This window comes from Heterodontus francisci, chromosome 10 (genome assembly GCF_036365525.1).
Source record: "Heterodontus francisci isolate sHetFra1 chromosome 10, sHetFra1.hap1, whole genome shotgun sequence".
NCBI lineage: Eukaryota > Metazoa > Chordata > Chondrichthyes > Heterodontiformes > Heterodontidae > Heterodontus > Heterodontus francisci.
In genome coordinates, this window is record NC_090380.1 from 16325389 (window position 1) to 16353028 (window position 27640).

The following is a 27640-nucleotide window of genomic DNA, read 5'->3' on the forward strand; positions in this document are numbered from 1 at the left end:
AAAAGAGCAGGTGAATTCTCTGGTGCCATAGTCAGCATTTATCCCTGTTCCAACATCATCAAAACACATTGGTCATTTATTTCATTGCTGTTTGTGGGATCTTACTGTGTGCAAATAGGCTACTCATTTCCCTATATTATATGTGTTTATTCTTTGAAAGTACTTAATTGGCTGTATTGGCATACTAAGTACATGAAAGATGCTATATAAATGTGTTATTTCTTTTCTCTGTTCTGTGCACGCTGAGAAACTCAGTGCTGCTATACTCTTCAACCATTGAATTAGTTTCCTAACTAACCTGTTACCAATTAATAGACTGAGATAGTCAGTGTGCCAGTATTAGGCATTTTACCTATTCACCACTATTATCTTCTGCAAACATGACTCCATTTTCTGGTGGAACTTTTTGGGAATTAGATTGGTACTCTGTTTTCTCTCTCATTCTAGGGGTCATTCCCTGGAAATCTTCAATTGGTTCTTGTCCTTCGACCTTCAGGGATCTTTCAGAGAGCCATCTCTGACATTATCCTGAGATTTAATCAAGATGATTTTAAGTTGAAGGTACCGGTAAGTGAGATTTCAAATAACTTGATGTTAACCCCCCAAAAAATCCAAAATATTACCAAAGGATTTTGCTTTGACCAGCCTTAATCTGATGCCCAGTTGATCCTGCATGGTGTTGTACAAGAGAAGTTAAGACAAAGTGTAGTCTTTAGGTGAAACGTGGTTAGAAGTCGTGGATAATTATGCAGACATAATTCAGTCCCCAATTGAAAGTCAATGGACCCGATTATTAAGGGGAGATGGGAAGGGTGTGGTGAAGCCTGGGGATTCTTAATGGCAGGGCCTCATTTCAATCATTTTGTGCTGACTCCCTTCTGACAGCCTGATAGATTGACTGCTTGGCCAGCGGTGTGAGCAATAAGTATCTGCAGGAGGCTGAGGCCGGGGACCAGTGGAGATGATAGCTAGCAGGCTCCGGGCTGTGATCGGGGCAGATAGAAGACTAGGGCTGGGGTTGGATTCCTTCTGAGGCCTGTGGGGAGCACTACTGCTCCTCCTGGCCCTTCAAGTAGTGCTAAAAGAAGCTGGTCTTCAGTACTTACCTTGGGCAGTTGGCACCTCACGTTCCAGATTTGCTGTCACAGTGCAGACTCCCCTTGACCTACAATTAAGTTTATCAGGCTGTGACTTCTAAATGTTAATTCGGCCATCTCCTGCCTTTTGTCAGAGCATTGTCAAAGGCCTGATTTGAATTTGTAAAAAGGTAAACGGGAGGGGTTAAAACTTGAGACCACAATGCTTACTTTCATATTAATATAATGTAATTATACCCTCCTGCCAGAGGTGGTATTGCTGCATCTCTGCTTTGAGGATGGTGAATCTACAAGGTTTACATAGATAATTTCCATTCTAAATGTGGCCATAGGAGTTTGTAATGTAAAAAGTTGGCAGGAGTGCAAGCAGATATTAATTTTTAATATATCATTAGTCAATCACCCATGTACTCGAGACTAAATGTAGTCTTCAGAAGTGGGGTTAGACTGCAGGTGAAGTATTGGGCCAGGGTGTGCAGACATCATTCAATCTCTATTTGAAAGGCACACATTCTGTCCTTCTTGCCCATGAGAAATACTTAAGTCCACATTTATAATGGAAACTGCCTATGTAAACCTGTGAGTAATATATACCAATATAAAAGCAAAATACTGCGGATGCTGGATATCTGAGATGAAAACAAGAAATGCTGGAAATACTTAGGTTTGGCAGCGTCTGTGGAGAGAGAAGCAGAGTTAAAGTTTCAGGTCAGTGACCCTTCTTCAGAACTGGCAAATATTAGAAATGTGAAAGATTTTAAGCAAGTAGAGCGGGGGTGGGGCAAGAGATAACAAAGGAGAAGGTGTAGATAGGACAAGGTCACAGAGAACAACCAACCAGAAGGTCATGGAGCAAAGGCAAACAATATGTTCATGGTGTGTTAAAAGACAAAGCGTTAGTACAGATAGGGTGTTAACGGACTGAAAACTGAACAGCTGCAAGTACAAACATGAAAAAAAAACAGTGAGTAAGCAAACTGAACAAACTAAGATGAAATAAAATGAAATAAACAAAAAAAAAAGAAAAAAATAACTAAAAATAAAAGTGAAATGGGGGGCCTGTCATGCTCTGAAATTATTGAACTCAATATTCAGTCCGGCAGGCTGTAGTGTGCCTAATCAGTAAATGAGATGCTGTTGCTCGAGCTTGCGTTGATGTTCACTGGAACACTGCAGCAATCCCAGGACAGAGATGGGAGCATGAGAGCAGGGGGGAGTGTTGAAATGGCAAGCAACCGGAAGCTCGGGGTCATGCTTTCGGACTGAACGACTGTGTTCTGCAAAGCCGTCACCCAGTCTGCGTTTGGTCTCCCCAGTGTAGAGGAGACCACATTGTGAGCAGCGAATACAGTATACTACATTGAAAGAAGCACAAGTAAATCGCTGCTTCACCTGAAAGTGTTTGGGGCCTGGGATAGTGAGGAGAGGAGGTGGTAATTGGGAAGTTATTACACCTCCTGCGATTGCAGGGGAAGGTGCCGTGGGAAGGGGACGATGTGGTGGGAGTAATGGAGGAGTGGACCAGGGTGTCACAGAGGGAACGATCCCTTCGAAATGCTGACGGGAAGGGAGGGGAAGATGCGTTTGGTAGTGGCATCACGCTGGAGTAGCGGAAATGGTGGAGGATGATCCTTTGGATATGGAGGCTGATGGGGTGGGAAGTGATGACAAGGGGAACCCTGTCGCGGTTCTGGGAGGGAGGGGAAGGGGTGAGGGTAGAGGTGTGGGAAATGGGCCGGACACGGTTGAGGGCCCTGTCAACCACAGTGGGGGGAATCTTGGTTGTGGAAAAAGGAAGACTTATCAGAAGTGCTGTCATGGAAGGTAGCATCATCAGAGCAGACGCGTTGGAGATGGAGAAACTGGAAGAATGGAATGGAGTCCTTGCAGGAGGCAGGGTGTGAAGAAGGGGCGGCACAGTGGCGCAGTGGTTAGCACTGCAGCCTTACAGCTCCAGCGACCCAGGTTCAATTCTGGGTACTGCCTGTGTGGAGTTTGCAAGTTCTCCCTGTGTCTGCGTGGGTTTCCTCCGGGTGCTCCGGTTTCCTCCCACATGCCAAAGACTTGCAGGTTGATAGGTTAATTGGCCATTATAAATTGCCCCTAGTATAGGTAGGTGGTAGGGAAATATAGGGACAGGTGGGGATGTGGTAGGAATATGGGATTAGTGTAGGATTAGTATAAATGGGTGGTTGATGGTTGGCACAGACTCGGTGGGCCGAAGGGCCTGTATCAGTGCTGTATCTCTAAAACTAAAACTAAGTGTAGTCAAGGTAGCTGTGGGAGTCGGTGGGCTTATAATGGATATTAGTCGACAGCCTATCTCCAGAGATGGAAACAGAGAAGGTGAAGCAGCGATTTACTTGTACTTCTTTCAATGTAGTATACTGTATTCATCGTTCACAATGTGGTCTCCACTACATTGGGGACACCAAACGCAGACTGGGTGACCGCTTTGCGGAACACCTCCGCTCAGTCCGAAAGCATGACCCCGAGCTTCCGGTTGCTTGCCATTTCAACACTCCCCGCACAGCCCCCACCCCCCCTCTCTCGCTTACATCTCTGTCCTGGGATTGCTGCAATGTTCCAGTGAACATCAACGCAAGCTCGAGGAACAGCATCTCATTTACTGATTAGGCACACTACAGCCTGCCGGACTGAATATTGAGTTCAGTCATTTCAGAGCAGGACGGGCCCCCATTTTACTTTTATTTTTAGTTTATTTTCTTTTTTATATTTTTTTGTTTTATTTCATCTTCGTTTGTTCAGTTTGCTTACCCACTTTTTTTTTGCATGTTTATATGTGCGGCTGTTCGGTTTTCAGTCCGTTAACACCCTACCTGTACTAACGCTTTGTCTTTCAACACACCATGAACATATTGTTTGCCTTTGCTCCATGACCTTCTGGTCGGTTATTCTCTGACCTTGTCCTATCTACACCTTCTCCTTTGTTATCTCTTGCCACACCCCGCTTTACTTGCTTAAAACCTTTCACATTTCTAATATTTGCCAGTTCTGAAGAAGGGTCACTGACCTGAAACGTTAACTCTGCTTCTCTCTCCACAGATGCTGCCAGACCTGCTGAGTATTTCCAGCATTTCTTGTTTTTATGTCATATATACTGTTTGGCAAGCTGTACACATTTACGATGATGCTACTTGGTCATCCATATTAATATGTATTGTGACTGACAAGCCTTATTAATATTTATGTGACTGCTTTGCCAGTCTTAGAAATATATAACAAGACTGTTGGATCACCCATATTAATGTATAATGTGACTATTTGGCCTGTTTCATTGATAAATAATGTAACTGACCACCCTTATATGATGTGACTTGTCACCCTTATTAATACAATGTGTCTGTTTAGCCAGACTTCTTCTTATGTAATGTGACTGGCCAGTCCCATTAATATATCATGTAAGGTGAAAAATGATCACAGAGCTAAATAGGTTTCAGTACTGCAGGCTGATGTCAATTCAAGATGCGTCACACTTCTGTACAACACGTGAAACAAGAGGTTTCCAATGTGGGCAGTGAGAGTGCATTGTCACCATAGTTATGACCTATTACTGCAGGAAAAATTAGTAAAGATAGCCACAGACTGACAGATCATCTTGGCAATTAAATCAATGTGTGCAAAGCAGCAGAAAATTGCTGTGCCACCACATGGTGGCTTTGAGGTGAAAATGCATACTAACTGTGGCAGATAACATTACAGGATGTCATTATAAAACCCTATCACAGGCCATCTGTAGGAATAACAGGTACAGCAGACACATGTGAATAATTAGAAAATACATTTCCGGTCGAGATAGCCTGACCTACAAATTTCAAAGTATTTTGAAATAAAATAAGCCATCCAGCAGTTTTCATATGGAATAAATGTGACTGCTTGTCTCTTGATATATCATGGGACTGGCCAATTTCATGCAACTGTTTGGTCAGCCTTATTAATGAATAATATTACTGTCTGGCCGGCCAGTGTCGAGACCATTTTAGCTGCCTTTGCTTCTTTCCCCTCTTTCCCCTTACTAACCAATCCAAACTTCCTCCCAGACCTGCATTCTAGCACTGAACCTGTATCATTCCTGATTTTCTCACCCATCTCCATCTATGGCTCAACTCAATCGCGATACCGACATCCTTTTCCCTTGACTCCATTTTCACCTAGCTGCTGACCACCCAAGTTCACTGGTTCTCATCCTAGCTGACATTATAAACTGTTCTTCCTTCTCAGGTACTGTCCTCCCTACTTTCAAAATCCGTGGCGTCGCTCACTCCTTAAAAACCTACTTGACTCTTTGTATACTGGTGCCCCATCTCCTACCTTTCTTTCCCCTCAAGTCCTTAAACATTTTGTCGCCTCCAAGATCTGGTCCATCTCTTGCATAACACCCTATTTGAATCCCTCCAATCGGGTTCGCCCCTTCCACAACACCGAAAGTGCCCTTAGCAAAGTTAGGAAGACGTTGTCTATGTGTGACCGTGGTATCCTGACCTCAACTTCCTTCCACTGAAACCCTCATCACACCTTTCTCACTTCCAGACACAATGATTCCAATGTGCTCCTGGCCACTACTGTCCCATTCTCTATGCCCTGTAAACTTCAGTGCATCTAAGTCTCTGCTTCCTGTGTTCCATCCCCTCACATTCCACTCGACCATCACCCTGTCCTTGCTGATCTATATTAGCTCTTCAATTTAAAATTCTTGTTGTATTTAAATCCCCGTATGGCCTTGGCATTCCCTATCTTTGCAAATTCCTTTCCGGCAGTGAGCGGGTATAACCAGGCCCAAGAATCCATCTGAATTATTAGAGTTGAAGAATCAGTAAGTTAAAGACCTGCTTCAGGTATCTTAGGTCTGGAAGATCTCTGCAGCAGAACCCAGCAAGGATCTTGGAATAATTATTCCCTGTTGCCTGGAGGAAAAGACTCTCCATCACCTGACCAGCAGGAGGCTGGATACAGAGGAGGTGCCTCAGAGAAACCCATTGCTAGTCAGTCAAGATGAACTGCAGGAAATAATCAGCATCTGTTTCCAATAAAGATTAATCATGTCTTTCATATTAGACTTGAAACATTGAGTGATGCTCCTTGATTGCCCTGCTGTGAACATTATTCCCCAATGCAATAAAAGTTTAGTTGTTTGAGGGGGAAGTCATTCTATTACAATATTACCATAAGCAGCATCATACTCCTGTTGAATCACACAACCTCACTGACAAATCTCATGTTTCATAATTAGAATGAATCACAAAAGACTACTATTACTGTTTACCACTGTGTCTGCCCCATATTCTAGCTTTTTTACTGACACATATTCCTAAGCTGCTCTTCTGCTTGGTGCTCATTGAGTGCCAGGAAGTTGAGAGGCAGGTATCTGGAATATTTCCATTGGAGCCTTTGAGGGTAGAGGTGACACTCATTTCGGTGATGCTGCTACTGTTGAAGGTCCTGCTTCCAGCTATGCATCTCTTGCAATTACAAGAGTCACCAGACCCTGGCACAAAGCTCCGTACATTGGCACCAGAGGGAACAGAAGGAAAGTGCTCAGGGTCGTTATCCTGCGATACAGTGGCATCTTTTACCACTGCTGGCAGCCCACTGGTACTGGATACAGGTACAGTTGGGCTAATAGTTGACATGAGAACAGACTCAATAATCTCAATTAATAATTGAAAACCCAGAGCTATAACACTCTTCATGATGTCTTGCAAGGAATCTATGAAAACAGTTGTTGCTGTCAGTCCAGAAGCCTCAAGTGCCACAAGAACCACCCCCTGATTCCTTATTGCTGCACACATCATCTGCAATACTTTCCACGGGGTTCTGCATGGACTGGCAGGGATTCAGATGCAGGTAGTGGAATCTTCCATCCAGCATCTCCACCATGTGCATTAGAAACCATCTTCACTGACTGCACATGCTATTAATGCTCCTTGATTATTTATCTCTTCTGAGCCCTGTGCTCCAGAGAGGTCTGGCTGGCTCCACCTCTTCCACTCACTGCCCCTTTGCTCACTGTTGCTAAATATGTCACTGTGATAAACCACCTCTCTCTCACTATTTATATACCAATGTGGCTGTGTCTGGACACTTGAATAAGCATGATGCCACAATGGAGTTGGTTAGTCTGGAGCAGGAATTTTTGCTGGAGAGCTGTTGGACTGATTTTCAGACTAGTCATTTTCTGTAAGCACAGCTTCCAGGTTAGTGTAGATTCACATGTGACTTAGAAGTGGTGACTGGGCAATAGGAGGTGGTGATAGGAGGCCCTACCTGCCCATTGTCATTCTGATAGTAACTTTGCCAAAACAGGAAAGTCCAGGAATCTGGCATATTTGTATAAATGACCAAATGATCAACATACAAACTAAAAGCTTATAGTGGTAATACTTGTATTCTGGGTAAACACAAATCAGCCAGTTTACTTCATTTAGTTTTATCAACTACTTGCCATTTTCTGAAAAATTCTGAGTGTTTGTGTAGCAGAAGTTTAATTGATTTATTCCAGCTAAGAAACCTTTGATTTTGCAGTGTGTTAGAGGCTCAGTGGATTTATGAGGCTCTTCTCTTACAGGTCATAATGCTGAATTCAGTAACAGAATTACATAGTTATATCGACAAAACTCAGCTGACCCAGGAACTTGGAGGTACCCTGGAGTATTCGCACAGTCAATGGTTCTGTCATCGGACAGTGAGTAGCGAACAACTTTCTTGTATACTAGCGGACCTCTCATTGTATTGTTTATCGCAAGTTGGAGGATACAATAGGCCTGATTTTTCTGGAGCAGGACATGTCCTGGCATGTACCATTATAGGCTTATTTGTGCACGTTTACGTTTAAAAAAATTTTTATGCCACAAAGTTGATAATGGCATGGCCAAGACATCTGGGACCTTGGTGAATAATGGAATCAGTGTATCTCCTTAACCAATATATTTAAGATTGAAAAAGAAACAGAGGAACACTGAGAAGGAGGGTGAATTAGAGTGGGTGATTTCAATGTCAAATCAAGTACAAAAAAGGAAATGAGAGGGAAAGATTGGATTAAGAGAAAAGAGACAGAAAGGAAAAGACAGAGTTTAAAAAAAAATATCCTAAACCGATTCACAACCTGAAGGAATGGAACTCCACATTTATAATTGTTCATTTTCTGGACCAGAGGGTTGATTGGTAGTCATAAACAGCTATCATATTGTTAAAATGATACTTATGCTGTTAATAACTAGACTTACCTTCCTGTGGCGAGCTTAATGGGCAATTAATGTGCAAATGCAGCAACTTCATGAAAATCACAAGGAAGTTTAGTGGCATTAAAAATGCTTTTTTGCAAAGCTAACAATGGGGTGATGAAAATCACTGCAACTTGTAGCTATTTACAATTCATGGGAAAGCCCCTCCTTTCTACAAAAAGCTAGCTGATTTGCACTTTAATGCTATGTGTCATTCAGGCACCATTATTTTTCTGCAAAATCTGGCACAGTGTTTTGTGACAATAGGGGTGTTCTGAACAAAGTATGGTCAAGAGAATATGACAGGAATTCAGGAATTAAGTGTGACACTTAGGCACATCATTGCATCCTCACTACCTATAACTTCTCCAATCCTTATTCTTGTCTCTTACCTCACCCTGATAATTCTGCCCCCTCCTACTCACTTTCCCCCAAGCGGGAAACGTGAGATGTCAGAAGCCCCTTCGCCCTTAACCATTTCTCTGCTCCCTTTCTATTCCCCTCAAACAGGCTGTATCTGCTTTCAAAATTCAACATTAATAAAATTAGGATGAGGAAAGAAACTGTCTGCCTTTATCTCTTACATGTGTAACCATTAGCATTAACCTTTCTAACTGTCAACAAAATCAGTTAGTTGGCTTCAAAATCAGCTGATATTTTGAAAATTGAATAAAGAAACTCTTCATCCCTATTCCCCCTCTCTAATTTATTTCCTGAAGTTTATAGAATACAAATCTAAAGCTACCATAAGGTCTGTAATTAGTCCACTCAGTTTTTTTTGGATTTTCCTACTCATACTCAACTTCTTTATGAAAGTACACTCTCTGAATTAACCTTTTGAGATGTCCTCTTATGCTTCAAAATTATTTAAAGAACAACAACCGAACAGTAAGTTAAAGTTGAGGAAAGCTAATCTCAGACAAAACTAAGTGCTGGAAATACTTAGCAGATCTGGCAGCATCTGTGGAGAGAGAAGCAAAGTTAACGTTTCAGGTCAGTGACCTTTCATCAGAACTGGCAAAGGTTAGAAAAGAATTAGGTTTTAAGCAAGTGAAGTGGGGTGGGGGGTCGCGGTGGGTAAAGAGCACAAAGGGGAAGATGTTTGATAGGGCAGAGGGAAATTAAATAACAATGCTCTCCCTGGGACAAAGGCAAAGTGTGTGCTAATGCTTGTGGTGATTGACAAAACATTAGTCCAGAGAGAATGTTGATAGCAGAATAATGAGCAGCTTTGACTGCATGAAAAGCAAGCACATGGTTCAAAAATAAAATATAAAAAAAAGGCCAGTCATGCTCTAAAGTTATTGAACTCAATGTTAAGTCCACAAGGCTGGAGAGTGCCTAATCAAAAGATCAGGTGCTGCTCCTTGAGCTTGTGTTGATGTTCACTGGAACACTGGAGCAGGCGAAAGACAGAAATGTTGGTGTAAGAGCAAAGGGGGTGTGTTGAAATGGCAAGCAACCAGAAGCTTAGGGTCATACTTTCGGACTGAGCGGAGGTGTTCCGCAAAGTGGCCACCCAATCTGTTTTTGGTCGTCTCAATGTAGAGGAGACTGCATTGTGAGCAGCGAATACAGTATACTAAATTGAAAGAAGTACAAGTAATCACTGCTTCACCTGAAAGCAGTGTTTGGGCCTTGGATAGTGAGGAGAGAGGAGGTAAAAGGCAGGTATTAAACCTGCTGTGATTGCTTGCGAAGGTGCCATGGGAATGGGATGAGGGGTCGGGGGTAATGGAGGAGTGAACCAGGATGTTGCGGAGGGAACCCTTCGGAGTGCTGACAGGAGGGGAGGGGCAGATGCGTTTGGTAGTGGCGGAAATGGCGGAGGGTGATCCTCTGGATGTGGAGGCTGCTGGGGGAGTGTGGAAATGAAGACCAGGGAAACCCTGTTGCGGTTCTGGGAGGGAGAGGAAGGCATGAGGGTAGAAGTGCTAATCTCACTACTGGTGCATCCTGGGAAATTGGGTATACAGGACAATTGCACAATCCAAAATGAGTTACTGAGTCACCGTGCTGGACAAAAATATCACTGGAAGCCCAGGCTTTCGGAGTAGCTGAGGCCTCCAAGTGAAAATTTTAATGAAACTGTTAACAATCACAAAAAAAGGACAATGTAGTAGATAAATGTAATCATGTTATTATGAAATAAGTGGATTTTTTTTTTATTTGTTCAAGGGATGTGGGCATCACTGGCTAGGCCAACATTTATTTCCCATCTCTAATTGCCCTTGAGAAGGTGGTATTGAGCTGCCTTCTTGAACCGCTGCAGTCCATGTGGGGTAGGTACACAGACAGTACTGTAACGAAGGGAGTTCCAGGATTTTGACCCAGCGATAGTAAAGGAATGGTGATATAGTTCTAAGTCAGGATGGTGTGTGGCTTTGAGGGGTACTTGCAGGTGGTGGTGTTCCCATGCATCTGCTGCTCTTGTCCTCCTAGGTGGTAGAGGTTGTGGGTTTGGAAGGTGCTGTCTAAGGATCCTTGGGGTGTTGCTGCAGTGCATCTTATAGATGGTCCTCACTGCTGTCATTGTGCATTGGTGGTGTAGGGAGTGGATGGGGTGTCAATCAAGCAGACTGCTTTGTCTTGGATGGTGTCACGCTTCTTGAGTAGTGTTGGAGCTGCACCCGTCAAGTTAAGTGGAGAGTATTCCATCGCAACTTTGACTTGTGCCTTGTAGATGGTGGACAGGCTTTGGGGAGTCAGGAGGTGAGTTACTCACCGCAGGATTGCTTGCCTCTGACCTGCTTTTGTAGCCATGGTATTTATATGGCTACAGCAGTTCAGTTTCTGATCAATGGTAACCCCCAGAATGTTGATAGTGGGGGATTCAGCAATGGTAATGCCATTGAATGTCAAGGGGAGATGGTTAGATTCTCCCTTGCTGGAGATGGCCATTGCCTGGCACCTGTCTGGCGCAAATGTTACTTGCCACTTATCAGCCCAAGCCTGGATATTGTCCAGGTCTTGCTGCATTTCTACACGGACTGCTTCAGTATTTGAGGAGTAGCGAGTAGTGCTGAACATCGTGCAATCATCAGCGAACATCCCTACTTCTGACCTTATGGTTGAAAGAAGGTCATTGATGAAACAGCTGAAGATTGTTGGGCCTAGGACACTACCTTGTGGAACTCCTGCAGTGATGTCCTGGAGCTGAGATGATCGACCTCCAACAACCACAACCATCTTCCTTTGCACTAGGTATGACTCCAACCAGTGAAGTTTTCCCCCTGATTCCCATTGACTCCTGTTTTGCTAGGGCTCCTTAATGCCGTACCCAGTCAAATGCTGCTTCTCTCTGACATTGCTGGAAGCAGGTTCTGGTCCTCCAAGATCTCTGGTAGATATTTTTTTTTAGAGATACAGCACTGAAACAGGCCCTTCGGCCCACCGAGTCTGTGCCGACCAACAATCACCCATTTATACTTCCTTTGGGCCTCCTTATCTCGAGAGACAATGGATACGCGCCTGGAGGTGGTCAGTGGTTTGTGAAGCAGCGCCTGGAGTGGCTATAAAGGCCAATTCTGGAGTAACAGGCTCTTCCACAGGTGCTGCAGAGAAATTTGTTTGTCGGGGCTGTTGCACAGTTGGCTCTCCCCTTGCGCCTCTGTCTTTTTTCCTGCCAACTACTAAGTCTCTTCGACTCGCCACAATTTAGCCCTGTCTTTATGGCTGCCCGCCAGCTCTGGCGAATGCTGGCAACTGACTCCCACGACTTGTGATCAATGTCACAGGATTTCATGTCGCGTTTGCAGACGTCTTTATAGCGGAGACATGGACGGCCGGTGGGTCTGATACCAGTGGCGAGCTCGCTGTACAATGTGTCTTTGGGGATCCTGCCATCTTCCATGCGGCTCACATGGCCAAGCCATCTCAAGCGCCGCTGACTCAGTAGTGTGTATAAGCTGGGGGTGTTGGCCGCTTCAAGGACTTCTGTGTTGGAGATATAGTCCTGCCACCTGATGCCAAGTATTCTTCGAAGGCAGCGAAGATGGAATAAATTGAGACGTCGCTCTTGGCTGGCATACGTTGTCCAGGCCTCGCTGCCGTAGAGCAAAGTACTGAGGACACAGGCCTGATACACTCGGACTTTTGTGTTCCGTGTCAGTGCGCCATTTTCCCACACTCTCTTGGCCAGTCTGGACATAGCAGTGGAAGCCTTACCCATGCGCTTGTTGATTTCTGCATCTAGAGACAGGTTACTGGTGATAGTTGAGCCTAGGTAGGTGAACTCTTGAACCACTTCCAGAGCGTGGTCGCCAATATTGATGGATGGAGCATTTCTGATGTCCTGCCCCATGATGTTCATTTTCTTGAGGCTGATGGTTAGGCCAAATTCATTGCAGGCAGCCGCAAACCTGTCGATGAGACTCTGCAGGCATTCTTCAGTGTGAGATGTTAAAGCAGCATCGTCAGCAAAGAGGAGTTCTCTGATGAGGACTTTCCGTACTTTGGACTTCGCTCTTAGACGGGCAAGGTTGAACAACCTGCCCCCTGATCTTGTGTGGAGGAAAATTCCTTCTTCAAAGGATTTGAACGCATGTGAAAGCAGCAGGGAGAAGAAAATCCCAAAAAGTGTGGGTGCGAGAACACAGCCCTGTTTCACACCACTCAGGATAGGAAAGGGCTCTGATGAGGAGACACCATTTTGAATTGTGCCTTTCATATTGTCATGGAATGAGGTGATGATACTTAGTAGCTTTGGTGGACATCCGATCTTTTCTAGTAGTCTGAAGAGACCACGTCTGCTGACGAGGTCAAAGGCTTTGGTGAGATCAATGAAAGCAATGTAGAGGGGCATCTGTTGTTCACGGCATTTCTCCTGTATCTGACGAAGGGAGAACAGCATGTCAATGGTCGATCTCTCTGCACGAAAGCCACACTGTGCCTCAGGGTAGACGCGCTCGGCCAGCTTCTGGAGCCTGTTCAGAGCGACTCGAGCAAAGACTTTCCCCACTATGCTGAGCAGGGAGATTCCACGGTAGTTGTTGCAGTCACCGCGGTCACCTTTGTTTTTATAGAGGGTGATGATATTGGCATCGCGCATGTCCTGGGGTACTGCTCCCTCGTCCCAGCACAGGCATAGCAGTTCATGTAGTGCTGAGAGTATAGCAGGCTTGGCACTCTTGATTATTTCAGGGGTAATGCTGTCCTTCCCAGGGGCTTTTCCGCTGGCTAGGGAATCAATGGCATCACTGAGTTCCGATTTGGTTGGCTGTATGTCCAGCTCATCCATGACTGGTAGAGGCTGGGCTGCATTGAGGGCAGTCTCAGTGACAGCATTCTCCCTGGAGTACAGTTCTAGGTAGTGCTCAACCCAGCGGTCCATCTGTTTGCGTTGGTCAGTGATTATGTCCCCCGATTTAGATTTGAGGGGGGCGATCTTCTTGATGGTTGGCCCAAAAGCTCTCTTAATGCCATCATACATTCCTCTGATGTTTCCGGTGTCTGAGGCCAGCTGAATATGACTGCATAGGTGTTGCCAGTAGTCGTTTGCGCAACGCCTAGCTGTTATTTGTGCAGTACTTCTGGCTGCTTTAAGTGCTGCGGATGTTAAATCGCTGGGGGCTTTCTTGTAGTTCAACAGTGCAATGCGCTTAGCGGCTGTGACAGGTTCCAGCTCTTCATTATGAGATTGAAACCAGTCTGCATTTCTCTTCGCACTTTTGCCGTAGGTGGTCAAAGCTGACTCATAGATGGCGTCTCTGATGTGGGCCCACTTGGTCTCAGCATCCCCTGTGGGAGTGTTTTGAAGGGCTGTTACAAGTGAATTTGGAAATTTTTGTAACAGCTGTGGGTGAGAGCGTTACTGCGCAGGTTATTGCTAAGCAAGTGCTGCTTGATGGCACTGTCGATGAACATTCCATCACTTTACTGATGATCGAGAGTAGACTGATGGGGAGGTAATTGGCTGGGTTGGATTTGTCCTTTTTTTTTTTGTGTACAGGACATACCTGGGCAACCTTCCACATTGCCGAGTCGATGCCAGTGTTGTAGCTGTACTGGAACAGCTTGGCTAGGGGTGCAGCTAGTTCTGGGGCACATGCGTTCAGTACTATTTGCGGAATGTTGTCAGGACCCACAGCCTTTCCAGTGCCTTCATTCGTTTCTTGATATCACGTTTTTGTTTTATTTAAGCCCTTAGCTTGGACAAGAGTAATTTTAGTTACTGAGGAGAAAAAGGGGTAGTCAGTCTAAAATTATTGATTAGAGTGAGGAAAGGGATTTAAGAAGAAATTCTTTACACAGAGACTTGTTGAAACATGGAATGCTTTACCACCAGAAGTGGTTGAGGCAGGCAACATTGTTTCATCTAAAGGAAAATTCAGATAAATGCTTAAAGCAAAAAAAAAATACATAGCTATGGGGGAGTGTGGGGCAGTGGGTTAAGTTTTAAATTGATCTAGCAAAGAGCCAGCACAGATATGGTGGGCTAACTGGACTCCTTCTGTGATTCTATGGTTGTTGATTGCCTAATTGCCATTTAACTATTTACATTTACTGAAGCATCATACCAAATGTTCCTTTTGCAATTTGTTTTAAAGAATCCACTGAATTAAAAAAAAAAGTCAGGTTTGAGTGACTTCTGGTGTTACTTAACAATAAATAAAGAGTAGATTTTCTTCCCTAGACACCCAGCAGGCACCCGGATGGGTGCAGTGCAGTTGAGGATTCCTCTGCTTGAGAGGAAGAGAACATACCAGCGTATGAAAATAGGTTCAGTTCAGATTTGAACTCTGATGGAGATTGGCAGCCTGAAGCCCAGAATTCTACTGAAAGGTGGTCTTAAAATTTAAAAATAGAATATTTCTGCCTTTCCGAAGCCTGTCCCTGGGAGTTTTGTGGAAGTCTTGCTTGACAGGGCTTTTGGGGTCGGCCAAAGAGCCAGGTTTCATTGAACAGTCATGCAGTGGGGTGCCCAGTGGCACAACCACAGAAAAATGAAATGGGAGGCCAAAATGTTCCCTCCTGTCTCATTAAATGAATTACTCTGAGCCTGCCTGTGTGACAGGTAGCAATTTGGTTATGGCCCATGGGAAATCCCCAGGAAATCCCAGGGGAACACCGTTTGGACATAGGCCTGACCTTTTCCTTTGCCTACGCTTGATTCTCTTGGGTACCTCTCCAATACTTTCGGAGCTCTGATTAAAATAGCAACCAAAGCATCACTAATTTCCTCTTTTTAGTTCCTTGAGGTTTCCAGGATGAACCTCATCAGGCCCAAGAGTTGTGTGGATATTTAAAGCTTCCTGTTTCTGCCTAATGCACTCTCATCTGACTTCTATTAGGCTGCTTAGTATGTTTACTGTGACTGGACCTCGTCTATAGTCATGCTTTGTGGAAGGTGATGTTAAAAATCCATTCAGCCATCTGTTACAATCTCACCTGTGGCAATTTTGCCCAATTTATCCTTCAATGGATCCACACATTTTTTGATCTTCCTTTCATGATTAACATAGTTGTAAGATTTTTTGGCTCTTTCTTCCTTCACCTGTAACTTTTTTTTTCTGTTGTCAAAAAGAAACGTTTGAATAGCTTTCAGCACCTGCACAGTTTTTCAACAGTTTTCTGGTTTTGAACCACATTTTCAAGACAGTGACACTTGGTCTGGTGTCCTTCATTGGAAACTCAATATTGAACTTCTAAACCTCACCATGTTGCTTTTGTCCCTAAGCAGTGACTGTGGGGAGCATTGATGGAAGTTTGTCTATCGGACAACTTGTAATGCACATGATCCTCCACTTGAACTCTACACTGCTTCAATACAATATTGAAGCAAGTTGACCACAGTGGCATGTACTAACAGGGGCATGTCTTCAGCTCTACTGACCACAAATCCATAAAACAATCAGTGCCTCAAACATGCAAGAGAATTCTAATGTTTCATGCATGTGATATTGGTGCCACAATTTTGAGCAGTTAGGGTAAAGGAACAATTTAATCTGAGTCACATTTTCATTGTGGGTTATCGACTTGGTGCCTCCTTTCAAGCTTATACTATCCTATCTACCATATTTAGACTAATTCATGATAATACATGTTTACTATGTCCTGTGCATTAGGGGATTGAGAGTTTTGCTGTCACGGTGAAGGAAACTGCACAAATGCTACAGGCCTTTGGAACAGAATTAGCTGAAACTGAACTGCCAAATGATGTGACAACAACTTTGGGTCTTTTAACAGTACACAAGGAAAAGCGAGACAAAATGAAGGTAATGTACAGAAAACAATAAGGGTAGTGTGTTTGTATGGTAAGGGGACTGTATAACTGCATAACATGCTGTAATGCATACGTATGGTGAAGGGACTACGTAACTAAATAATGTACTGTAAAGGGACCATGTAGTGTATTGTGATGGACTGTATAATGTACTGTGAAGGGACTGCATAACAAGAGTCACTTCTGAATCCCATGATTTCCCATATGCTCACATTGTTGGGTGGAATTAGTGGACTTGCGAATGACATAGAGTCAGAACTGCACAGAAGGAGGCCAGTCGGCCCATTGGGTCCATGCCGGCCTTCTGTAGAGCAATTCAATCCATCCCATTCCCCTGCTTTATCTTTCTAGTTTCTTTATTTCCCTCAAGTGCCATTCCAATTTCCTTTTGAAGTCATTCATCATCTCCGCTTCCCCCACCCTCGTAGGCAGCGAGTTCCAGGTTATTAGCGCTTGCATAAATAAAGTTCTTCCTCACATCCCCCTTACATCTCTTGCCCAAAACCTTAAATTAGTGTCCCCTACTTCTTGTACTATCAGCTAATGAGAACAGTTTTTTTTGTCCACGCTATCTAAACCTGTCATAGTCATGTACACCTCTATCAAATATGCTCTCAATCTCCTTTGCTCCGAGGAGAACAACCCCAGCTTCTCCAACCTAACCTTGTAGCTAAAAATCCCTCATCCCTGGAACCATTCTTGTAAATCTCCTTCTGCACCCTCTCAAGGACCCTCAGATCCATCCTAAAGTGTGGTGAATAGAACTGGATGCAGTACTCCAGTTGTGGCCTAACCAGAGCTTTATAAAGGTTCAGTATAACTTCCCTGCATTTGTACTCAATACCTCTATTTAGGAAGCCCAAGAGTCCATATGCTTTGCTAACTACTCTCTCAATATGTCCTGCTGCCTTCAAAGATCTATGCACATGCACCTCCAGGACTCTCTCTCCACACACTCTTTAGAGGTTTGCCATTTAGTCTATATTGTCTCTTCCTATCCCTTCTGCCAAAATGCATCACCTCACACCTCTCTGTATTAAATTCTATCTGCCAGTTGTCTGCATATTCTGCTAGCCTATCTATGTCCTGTTTGCATTTGATTGGTATCCTTACTGTCTGCCACACCTCCAAGTTTGATATCATCAGCCCATTTTGAAATTTTACTCTGTATTCCAAAATCCAAGTCATTTATATATAGCAAACAAAAACTGTGGTCCCAGCACTGAACCTTGGGCAATACCATTGTCTGTCTCATGTCCTCCAGTTTGAAAAACAACCATTTACTACGACTCACTGTTTCCTTTCCTTAAGCCAATTTTTTTATTGAAGCTGACACTGACCCTCCTATTCCATGAGCTTCAATTTTGTTAACCAGCCTTTTATGTGGTGCTTTGTGTTCTGAAAGTGATTCTGTTTTGTTAAAATATTTTTTTGAGGAATTCATAATCAAACTGAAGAAATGTTGATCAGTTTTTTTTTTTCCCAAGAGGACACTAAAAACGGGTTTGGCAAAAAAGTTTATTGGTTGTCACATGACTCAATTTAAAAATAGCACAGAAACCCTGGTAACTGGGACAGATGTGTGCAGAGGAGTGACAGTCGCGCGCCCCCCTTGATAGGACAAGCCTGCTGAAGAAGTGTCATGGAGAAAGAGACAAGATTCTTGCTGAATGTTTAAAGAGTCAAGCCTGCAGAAGAAGAGAATTCCCAAGAAAGGAGAGAAGACCACAACCCAGCTCAGCTTTCCAGCACCTCTCTAAAAGACACTGAGAAGTCCACTGTGTCAACTCATCTTGTCTCCTGTCTTTGAAGAAAAGCCTGCTAAATTAATTCTCAATGCCGCCTGAAAAGAACTGTTCTAAAAGATCCCAGTAACCTGTCTACGTGTACTTGAAGGCTAGACTGTATGCCAGTTTTGGAACACAACATATCTCATCAGCTGTTTTCTTCAAGAATGAGCAAGTATTCTACCCAAGTGTTTTTTTGTCTGTAACAGAGCTCTGAACAAAAATCCCTTTTATTTTTCCAGTTTACTGGTGTATGTATGTGTGTGAGTGTGAGGGGCTAAGTTAAAAAGGGAACTTTAAAATTTCAATCTGTGTGTTCATGCTTTACTTCATTACTGGGTAAGACTTGTTTTATAATAAACTGATAATTTTGTTGTTTGTTAATGAAACCTGGTTAGTGTGTTTTATTCTGGAAAAAATAGAGTATATGATTGATCATATCGGTAAGTGGGAAAATTTAAAAATATGTTGTGAACTGTGGCGAAGTGGAACTAGAATAAACAGTGCACTCCTCCCGCCTTGGTTGTATCATTTGTCAAAGGCTCTCTTTAAAAATCCATTTGACAACCTCCTTCATCAACCTTCTCCGTTACTTCATCAAATTATTAATTAGATTAGACAAGCAGGATCTGCCTTTCACAAATCCATGCTAGCTCTCCCTAATTAATGCAAACCTCTCCAATTGCCTGTTGTTTTTTTCATTCCCTGCTTAATGGTTCTAAAACAGTACCCACCACAGATGTTAAACTGACAGCCTTTATTTACTATGAATGTCCTTACGCCCTTGAATAAGGATGTCTTTTTTATTCTTTCATGGGATGTGGGAGTCACTGGCAAGACCACTTATTACCCGTCCCTAATTGCCCTTGACAACTGAGTGGCTTGCTAGGCCATTTCAGAAGGCAGTTAAGAGTCAACAACTTTGCTCTGGGTCTGGAGTTACATGTAGGCTAGACTAAGGATGGCAAATTTCCTTCCCTAAAGGACACAAGTGAAGGACAATGGATAGTTTCATGGCACCATTACTGAGACTAGCTTTCAATTCCAGATTTTTATGAATTACTTGAATTTATTAACTAACTGAATTTAAATTCCACCAGCTGTAATGGTGGGATTTGAACCCACATCCCCAGGACACTAGCCCGGGCCTCTTGATTACTAGTTCAGTGACATTACCACTAGGCCACCATTTTCCCCATTTGTTACTCTCTCATCCTCTGCCACCTCTCCTGTATCTAGGGGAGATTGGAAGATTATTGCAAGCCCTTCTCCTATCTCCACTCCCACTTCCTTTTGCAATTTGGAATGCAAGCCATCCAGACCAGACAACTTATTCACTTTAAGCATAGTGTTGTGATCCTGTAGGTTTTTGTTCGGGAAGAATGTGGTGTGCGTTCAAGGCTGGTAAAGGAGCTGCACTACTTTAAGGCAGCAAGCTCCAAAGTCTGAGTCAAAGAATGCATTCTTGTTGCCTCGGATACAGCCACTCAGGACCAGAGATCGAGAGATACAATGTTACAATTTAATTTTGAACTGGCTTGTAGTGGAAGCGGACTGTTCTAACTCACACAGGCAGACAGCTGGACCAGCAGGAACAGAACAGAGATCTCTGATAATTTAAGCTGAAGGAAAGGAAGTTAGACTGTGACAAACTTTTATCCCTCAAAAAATCTAAAGCCAAATTGATTCATTAATAAGTGTTTGCAAGTTGTTAATTGTTGAAATTCATCACTGGAGAGGGAAAGCATCACTTACTGCTGAATTAGATTATGGACTGTTCTACTTTTGAAGAACCTTTTCTTTTTCCCCCATCGGATGTCTTTGAAGACTTCGAGCAACCTTGGACCATTCCACATTGGAAGATTTCACTTCGGCAGGAGCGTTATATGCAAGGACTCTAATTTTTCAATTATAAATGTTGTTTATATCTTAGTGTTTAAGAATTTAGTTTTTCTAATTAAACAGTTAATATGTTGATTTAAAGACACCTGGTTTGGTTAGCCTTGTTTGGGGGTTAATAGATGGTACAATTTGGCTGGGTCTTTCTTTAATTTGGAAAGTTTAAAATGATATGCTAGACGATCTTTGGAGGGATGGGATTGAATTAACAGTGCACTTCTCCCACCACAATCAGAATCATATATTTTCTTTGGGGGCTTTGACTGGAGCAGTTGGTCGTAACAATAGCCAGCTTTTCCTGTACATCCTGCCTATTAATTTTCACCTCATCCATTACCTTTACCATCTCCACTTCTACTGATATTTTGTCAGCATTCTCTTCCTTAGTAAATACCGATGCAAAGTACTCATTGTCATCTAGCCTTGCCCTTTGTCCCTAAGCATATATCACCCTTTTGTCCCTAATAGGCCCCACCCCACCCCTTACTACCTGCTTACTATTTACATGCCGGAAGAAGATTTTTGGGTTCCCTTTATGTTAACTGCCATTATATTCTCTCTTTGACAGTCTTATTTTCCTCTTCACTTCCCCTCTTACCTTATTGTATTTGGCCTGGTTCTCGCTTGAAGAATTCACCCGACATGCATCATAAACCCTCTTTTTTATTTTTTGTTTCATCATATTTTCTGTCTCACTGGTCATTCAAGGAGCCCTGGCTTTGGTTCCCTTACCGTTCGTCCTTGTTGGAATATACCTAGCCTGTACCTGAAACATCTCCTTAAAGATCATTCATTGTTTTGTTACAAATTTTTCTGTCAATCTTTGGTTCTATGTTACCCTGATTAGATTCCCCTTCATCCCATTAAAGTTAGCCATCTTCCAAATCAGATGTATTACTTTAGATTTGTTTTTTGCTCTTCTCCATTATTAGTCTAAACGTTTATGATACAATGATCACTCTTACCCAAGTGTTTCCATAGACATTTGGTCTACTTTGCTTACCTCATTCCCCAGCACCAGATCCAGTAATGCCTCCTTCCTAGTTGGACCGAGAACATATTGGTCAAGGAAGTTCTCCTGAACACATTTCAGAAATTCCTCCTCCTCTTTACCCTTTACTCTAACATTATCCCAATTGATATTTGGATAATTAAAGTCCCCCAGTATCACGACTCAATCGTTCTTGCACCTTTGTAGTTGTGGAACACACAGAACATGGTTTTCATTGAAGGTAGAGAAGCAAGTAGTAGATCCCCTCTCCCTCCCCCTTTCCAGACTCCAAGCCTATTCCTGCCATGATGTTTCTACCAAACCTTTGGGTTGGAAGCCGTGCAGTTATTGAAACAAGTAAGTTGTGGGTATTTCCAGAAGTTCTCACATGAGGGTTGTGGGTCTTGGTCCTGAAGGTGAGCTAATTTCAGGTATCCCAATATCAGCTGAAAACCTTAACACTAACTTCACCCTGAGTGGGGAATGAAATCAGGAATAAATCTTCACACGGACTTCACCATAAGTGTGAGGAATGAAATCAACAACAAATGATGGAAGGTGGCATAGACAGTGCTATCAAGCAGACCTGCTCAGTGACACTCAGTTTGGGTTCCGCCAGGCCCACTCAGCTCCTAACCTCATTACTGTCTTGATTGGCACCCCATCCATAAACATTCACTCCCTTCACCACCGACGCACAGTAGCAGCAGTGTGTACCATCTACAAGATGCACTGGCAGCAACGCAGTAAGGCTCCTTGGACAGCACCTTCCAAACCCACAACCTGGACCACCTAGAAGGACCAGGGCAGCAGGAGCATGGGAGTGCCACCACCTGCAAGTTCCCCTCCAGGTCTCACACCATCCTGTTCCTTCAATGTCGCTGGCTCAAAATCCTGGAACTTCCTTCCTAACAGCGCTCTGGGTGTACCTACCCCACGTGGATTGCAGCGGTTCAAGAAGGTGGCTCACTACCACCTTCTCGAGGGCAATTAGGGATGGGCAATAAATGCCAGCTTAACCGACATCCCATGAATGAATGAATAAAAATCTTCACACTGACTTCAACTTGAGAGTGAGGAGTGAAATCAGAAACATTTCTTTTCCTCAGTTAGCAAATATTCAAATCCTGTAGCTTAAGCCGGAATTCTGATTTTACCCATCAGTTTTAATTGTTTTTTTTCCCTCTCTCCTCCCGAAGGATGATATAAATCAGGCACGAAGGCACGGCTGCTCCCTCCTCTCCAGTGTTCAGGAACCAGTTGGCACGAATCCAGATCATAAATTGAACAGCGACGATTTGAATAATCAGGCCACTGTGGAGAGGTGAGCTGTGTGATGTACACAGCGCATGTCAAGACCAATTCATTGCCATTACTTTCTAGGACATAGATTGCCACTGCTCTTCTGACATTGCACGCCATGTCTGAGAAGGATGATTCCAAATAAGGGCCTTGACAGCTAACAACAGCAGCCTGGACCAATGTGCCTGGATCCTGACCTAGTTTGGGGGTCTTTCACTGCAATACCATTGGAGGTAGAACAGGAGTGCAGTGAAAGGGCCATATGTGCTGTTTCATCCTTAATATTGCCAGTTTCACAAGGCAGTAAATTGCCCACAACCAACACAGAACTGATCTGTTTAGTGATTAAAAAATCACAGCAGATTGTTTTCTGATCCTGAAACAGAAACTGCTGGAAACACACAACAGATTAGTTAGCATTTGTAAAGAGAGAAAGGTGAATGTTCGTGCTCCATCTGAACTGGGTTTTATCAGGGCTCTGACCCAAACCAAAACCTGTCTGTTCTCTCCACAGATACTATGTGCTTCCAGTGTTTTCTCTTTTGGTTTCAGATTTCTGATATTTGCAGCTTTTTATTTGTGATATTACTGAACAGAGCAGGCTATTTGGCCCAACTGGTCCATACTGGAATTTATGTTCCACATGAGTCTCCTCCCACCCTTCAACTCGCCCCATGCTATTAAAGTTGAAACCCTATGGCTCTGAAAAGATGAGGCCTTTCAATGCACTCCCACTGTACCTCTGACAGGATAGCAGTGCTTCTGTTTTACAATGACAGTGAGATTGTGATTGAGAGGATCCCATTCTGGTTGAAAGGAAACAGTGCTTTTAATATCACTGCAATGGTAATCAGTAAGATTTCTGGGATGGACCAGTCACACATTGTGACAAGCCCTCCTTGGGTTTCAAAAGTGAATAACACTGTAGTAATTCTTCAGTTTCTGGCTTTCTGTCTGGAAAGCCACTCCATGATTGATGAGAAACAGAAATGTGAATAGCGATGTTATATCTCAGGAAGCACAGCTTTTCAGCGTGAGTGTTCCCTCTAGTTAGTTTATGACTTAGATAACAAATGAAAGTGGGGATGTGTCCGCATTTATTTAAATACATTTCTTAACACAATGCAACCCACCTAGTTCTATAGAAAGATTCACAAGCTGGTATTTAATAATGGTTATTTCTTATTACTATTCAGTAGATAATGCAAGGCCTGGGTCATATCTTTTTCTTCTGGTTGCAGGTTGCTTGCTCAATTAAACGAGACGGAAATAGCCTTTGATGAGTTTTGGAATAAGCACCAGCTGAAGCTTGAGCAGTGCCTGCAGCTCCGACACTTTGAGCAAGATTTCCGAGAGGTGAGTGCTGAGCCGTCCCCTCCCACCTCCTCCACGTGAGTTGGGTAGATGCAAAGACCACCTCCACAAAAATGTGATGTGTGTGCAGCAGAGTGATAATTCCATGTATCAGACGGCATGTCTCTACTCATGAAATAGCCTATTGAACACAGGCTATTCAGAGTGTCCAGCGAAAGTGCTTGCAGCTCTGCACCTCTTCAAATCAGCCCTTAATCTTTTTAACATTTACAACCCAGATTGCTATCGCAAACAGAATTTCAATGAATCCATAATCACACCATTAATCAGAGTTGTACTGCATAGACCAATTCAAAACTTAATGTGTTCTCCTCCAATAGTATTGTGCTAAAGAACCTCCAAGGTGGCCAAGATGGGGTCTTGAGCTGCAACTGTCTTTAGTGCAAGATGCCATCTTGGTAAAGGAGTTGAAGCGCGTGCTAAGAACGACCAGTCAGAGGATTGTTAATGATCCGCCTGCTAGCTTTTATTAAAGACACTGCACAGCATTTTTGTGGCTAGCGCTTCATTTAACATCCTCTCCTGACAGCGATCGGTTGAACAGGAGTAAACAAATTATTGCTGAGGATTTTGAGTGCTACGTAAAACTATGCTCAGCTTTAACTGTCCACTTGCTGGATGTTTGGAGAGGACTTTAGAGATGCATTGAAAACTTTCTGTACACTTTGTCACGATTTCATCAACACTTATTCTGGAAATTCTTTGAGGACTTCACCTAAAGAAAATGAATGCTGCGCTACTCTACCTTGTTGGAAACCTTATACGAGTCACCAAGAGAAAATGAGTGCTTGGTCATGGGCATCTTGCTAGGGGCCCCCATGGTCTGGTGGAGGGCATGAGCCAGGTGGCAAAACTGCAGCTGTTGCAGGCGAGAGGGGCAGGAGGGTGAGGTGGTCTCCTTCAGCAACCCCAGCCACCATGGGTACAGGACATCCCTTCTCCACCAGGACCTTCAGTGCCCTGTCAGAAAACCTGTCAGCCCTCTCCCTTGGTCCTTCAGCCATCCTGAAATATGCTGTTGTGTGTCAACCAGCACAATCCACACCTTTAGTGAAAGTGAGTGTATGAAGGCTACATGTACTACTCCACGAAAATTGCTTTTAATCAGCGCTTGAATGCGAAATCTGCAGCTGTCTGTTTTAATGCTTCCAGGCAGGTTTAAATAATGGCAATTATCAGTTAGTCCCAAAATTGCGAGCTAAAGCCAGAGTTTCAAACAGGCATGTCTCATTAATACAGCACCCACTTAGTATTTGTTTTCACTCTTGCACCAAAAAAGTTATCACCACTGATTACTGGGTGTAATGTCTGATGTCTGAATTTGGGAGTGCTGCTGAAAGATCCAAGGGTGAACACTTGAGGCATCTTCCCTAATATGAGATGGTAGCATAGTGGTAATGTCAAAGAACTCGTAATGCCCTGGGTTCAAGTCTCACCACAGCAGCTGGTGGAATTTAAATTCAATCAATTAATAAATTCAATTAAAGCTAGTCGCCGTAATCGTGCCATGATTGCGTTAAAAACCCAACTGGTTCACTGATGTCCTTTTAGGGAATGAAATCTGCTGTCCTCACCTGGTCTGGCTGGCCTACATGTGACTCCAGACCCACAGCAATGTGGTTGACTCTTAACTGCCTTCTGAAATGGCCTTGCAAGGCATTCAGTTGTAAAGGGCAATTGGGGATGGGAAACGAATGCTGGACTTGTCAGCATGCCGACATCCCATGAATGAATTAAAAGATTCCTTCTCAGATTGATTTTGCCAGTTGGAATAAACCAAGCTGTACAGTGAGAATGTTAGCATATTGTGAATGATGCACATTTGCAGTTTAAATTCTTCGATTGGATTTCCAAATTGATGGTTTAAAAAGCCATTACATGAAATAAGCGACCTGCAATTCTGTGATGATCCTCATATAGAAACATCAGCAACAACAACAACTTAAATTTATAGTGCCTTTCTGTAGTAAAGCATCCCAAGACACAGTTCTATTTTGGAAAGCCAGCTGGTGAAGGATGGTACTGGAGCCAATTTTTACTTAGTCTTACATTTATTTGTAGAGTGAAACATTACAAGCATACACCTCCTAACTCAACCATACCACAGTTTTAGCAAGTGTCTCTTTATATGTGCTCAAGCGAAACCCCAATTAATGCCCTCCATCTGCATATAATTAAACACAATTGATATACAATTAGCAGGCACCTCACAGGAGCATTATCAAACTGCATTTGACACCAATCCACATCGAGATATTTGGACAGGGGACCTAATGATTGATCAAATAGGTAGATTTTAGGTAGTGTTGTAAAGAAGGAGAGAGGGAGGTGGCGGGCTTTAGAGAGGGAATTCCAGAACTTGGGGTCTAGGCAGTTGAAGGCATGGCTGCCAATGGCAGTGAAGATTGGATATGCGCAAGAGGCTAAAACAGAGCTTGCAGAGCTGTACAGCTGGAAGAGGCAACAGAGATAGGGAGGGGCGAGGCCATAGAGGGATTTGAAATCCAGGATGAGAATTTTAAAGTCGAGGCATTACTAGACTGGGAGTCAGTATAAGTCAGCAAGCACAAGGTTGATGGATGAATGGGTCTTAGTGCAAGTTAGGATGTGGTCAGCAGAGTTTTAGATGAGCTCAAGTTTATGGGAGGTGCAAGGTGGGAGGCCAACCAGGAGAGCATTGGAACAGCTACTGTCCGCTATACGATATTCGATGTCAGACGAGCAGCCTGATAATTTAGAGACAGCGGAGGGTCAGGTGAGTTGGAGCTGGCTGTTTCACCATACATGTGGAACCTGGTGTTTTCAGATCATGTTGCTGAGAGACAGCATTTACATGAGAAATAGGACGAGGCCAGGGTTAGATTCTGGGGGTTCTGGAGGTAACAGAGTGGGAAGAGAAGCAATTTCAGGTGATTCTCTGGCTATGACTGGATGGATAAGAATAGAATCAGGCTGGGGCAGTTCCACCCTGCTGGACAGCAATGAAGGGGAGGGTGGTCAGTTCAATTGTGTCAAGGTCTGCAGACAGGTTGACAAGAATGAGAAGGGATATTTTACCACAGTCAAGGTCATATGGGATGTAATTTGCGATTTTGATAAGGGCCAATTTAGTGCTGTGGTGGGGACAGAAACCTGATTGGAGTGAAGCAAGCATGGAGTTGCAGGAAAAATGTACATGCATTTGGGATGCAGCATCATGTTCAAGGACTTGAGGGGAAAAGGGAGGTTAGAGATGTAGCAGTAGTTTGCAAGGACAGAGAGATCAAGAATGGGTTATTTGGGGTGGGGTAATGATGGAATATTATAAAGGGGTGGGGGTCAGTACCTGAAGAGAAGGGGCATGAAGGAAAGTTGGTGGTCAACAGCTTGGTGGGAGTCTTGAATTTGAGTCTTGTGGATAACTTGAGTTTGGAGAATGCATAAGGAGCGATAGGAAAGTAGAGAAAGATGCTATTTCAAGACTAGTGTAGAAAGAACCTTAGGGGAAGCTTGGTTTGGTAAGATATGGGAAGGGAGAGAAGTGGCAGAGGAAGCTGAACAGATGGTCTCAATCTTTGTGACAGAGAAGTCCTTGCACTAGTAGCAAGTGAGGATGGAGGAAGAAAAGGAGAGGAGTTTAAGAAGGTAGTTTGCGGTAGAGAAAAGAAGCTGAAGATTATCTTTGCATTCTAGGATGATCTGGGATTAGTGAGAAACTTTGGCTGAGGAGAGCAGGATTTGATAGT

The 27640-nt window shown here is 43.5% G+C and overlaps 1 protein-coding gene across 6 annotated transcripts in view; it reads left to right on the forward strand.

Annotated features, from left to right (window-relative positions):
* Nucleotides 1-27640, forward strand: part of mcf2la (mcf.2 cell line derived transforming sequence-like a) — a 418987-nt gene that overhangs the window by 121665 nt on the left and 269682 nt on the right. For all 6 annotated transcript variants that reach the window (XM_068040155.1, XM_068040156.1, XM_068040153.1 and 3 more), the window contains 5 exons: nt 448-567; nt 7684-7800; nt 16405-16554; nt 22439-22563; nt 23783-23897. In XM_068040155.1, the coding sequence (XP_067896256.1) occupies nt 448-567; nt 7684-7800; nt 16405-16554; nt 22439-22563; nt 23783-23897 (627 nt within the window). The remainder of the gene's footprint in view (nt 1-447; nt 568-7683; nt 7801-16404; nt 16555-22438; nt 22564-23782; nt 23898-27640) is intronic.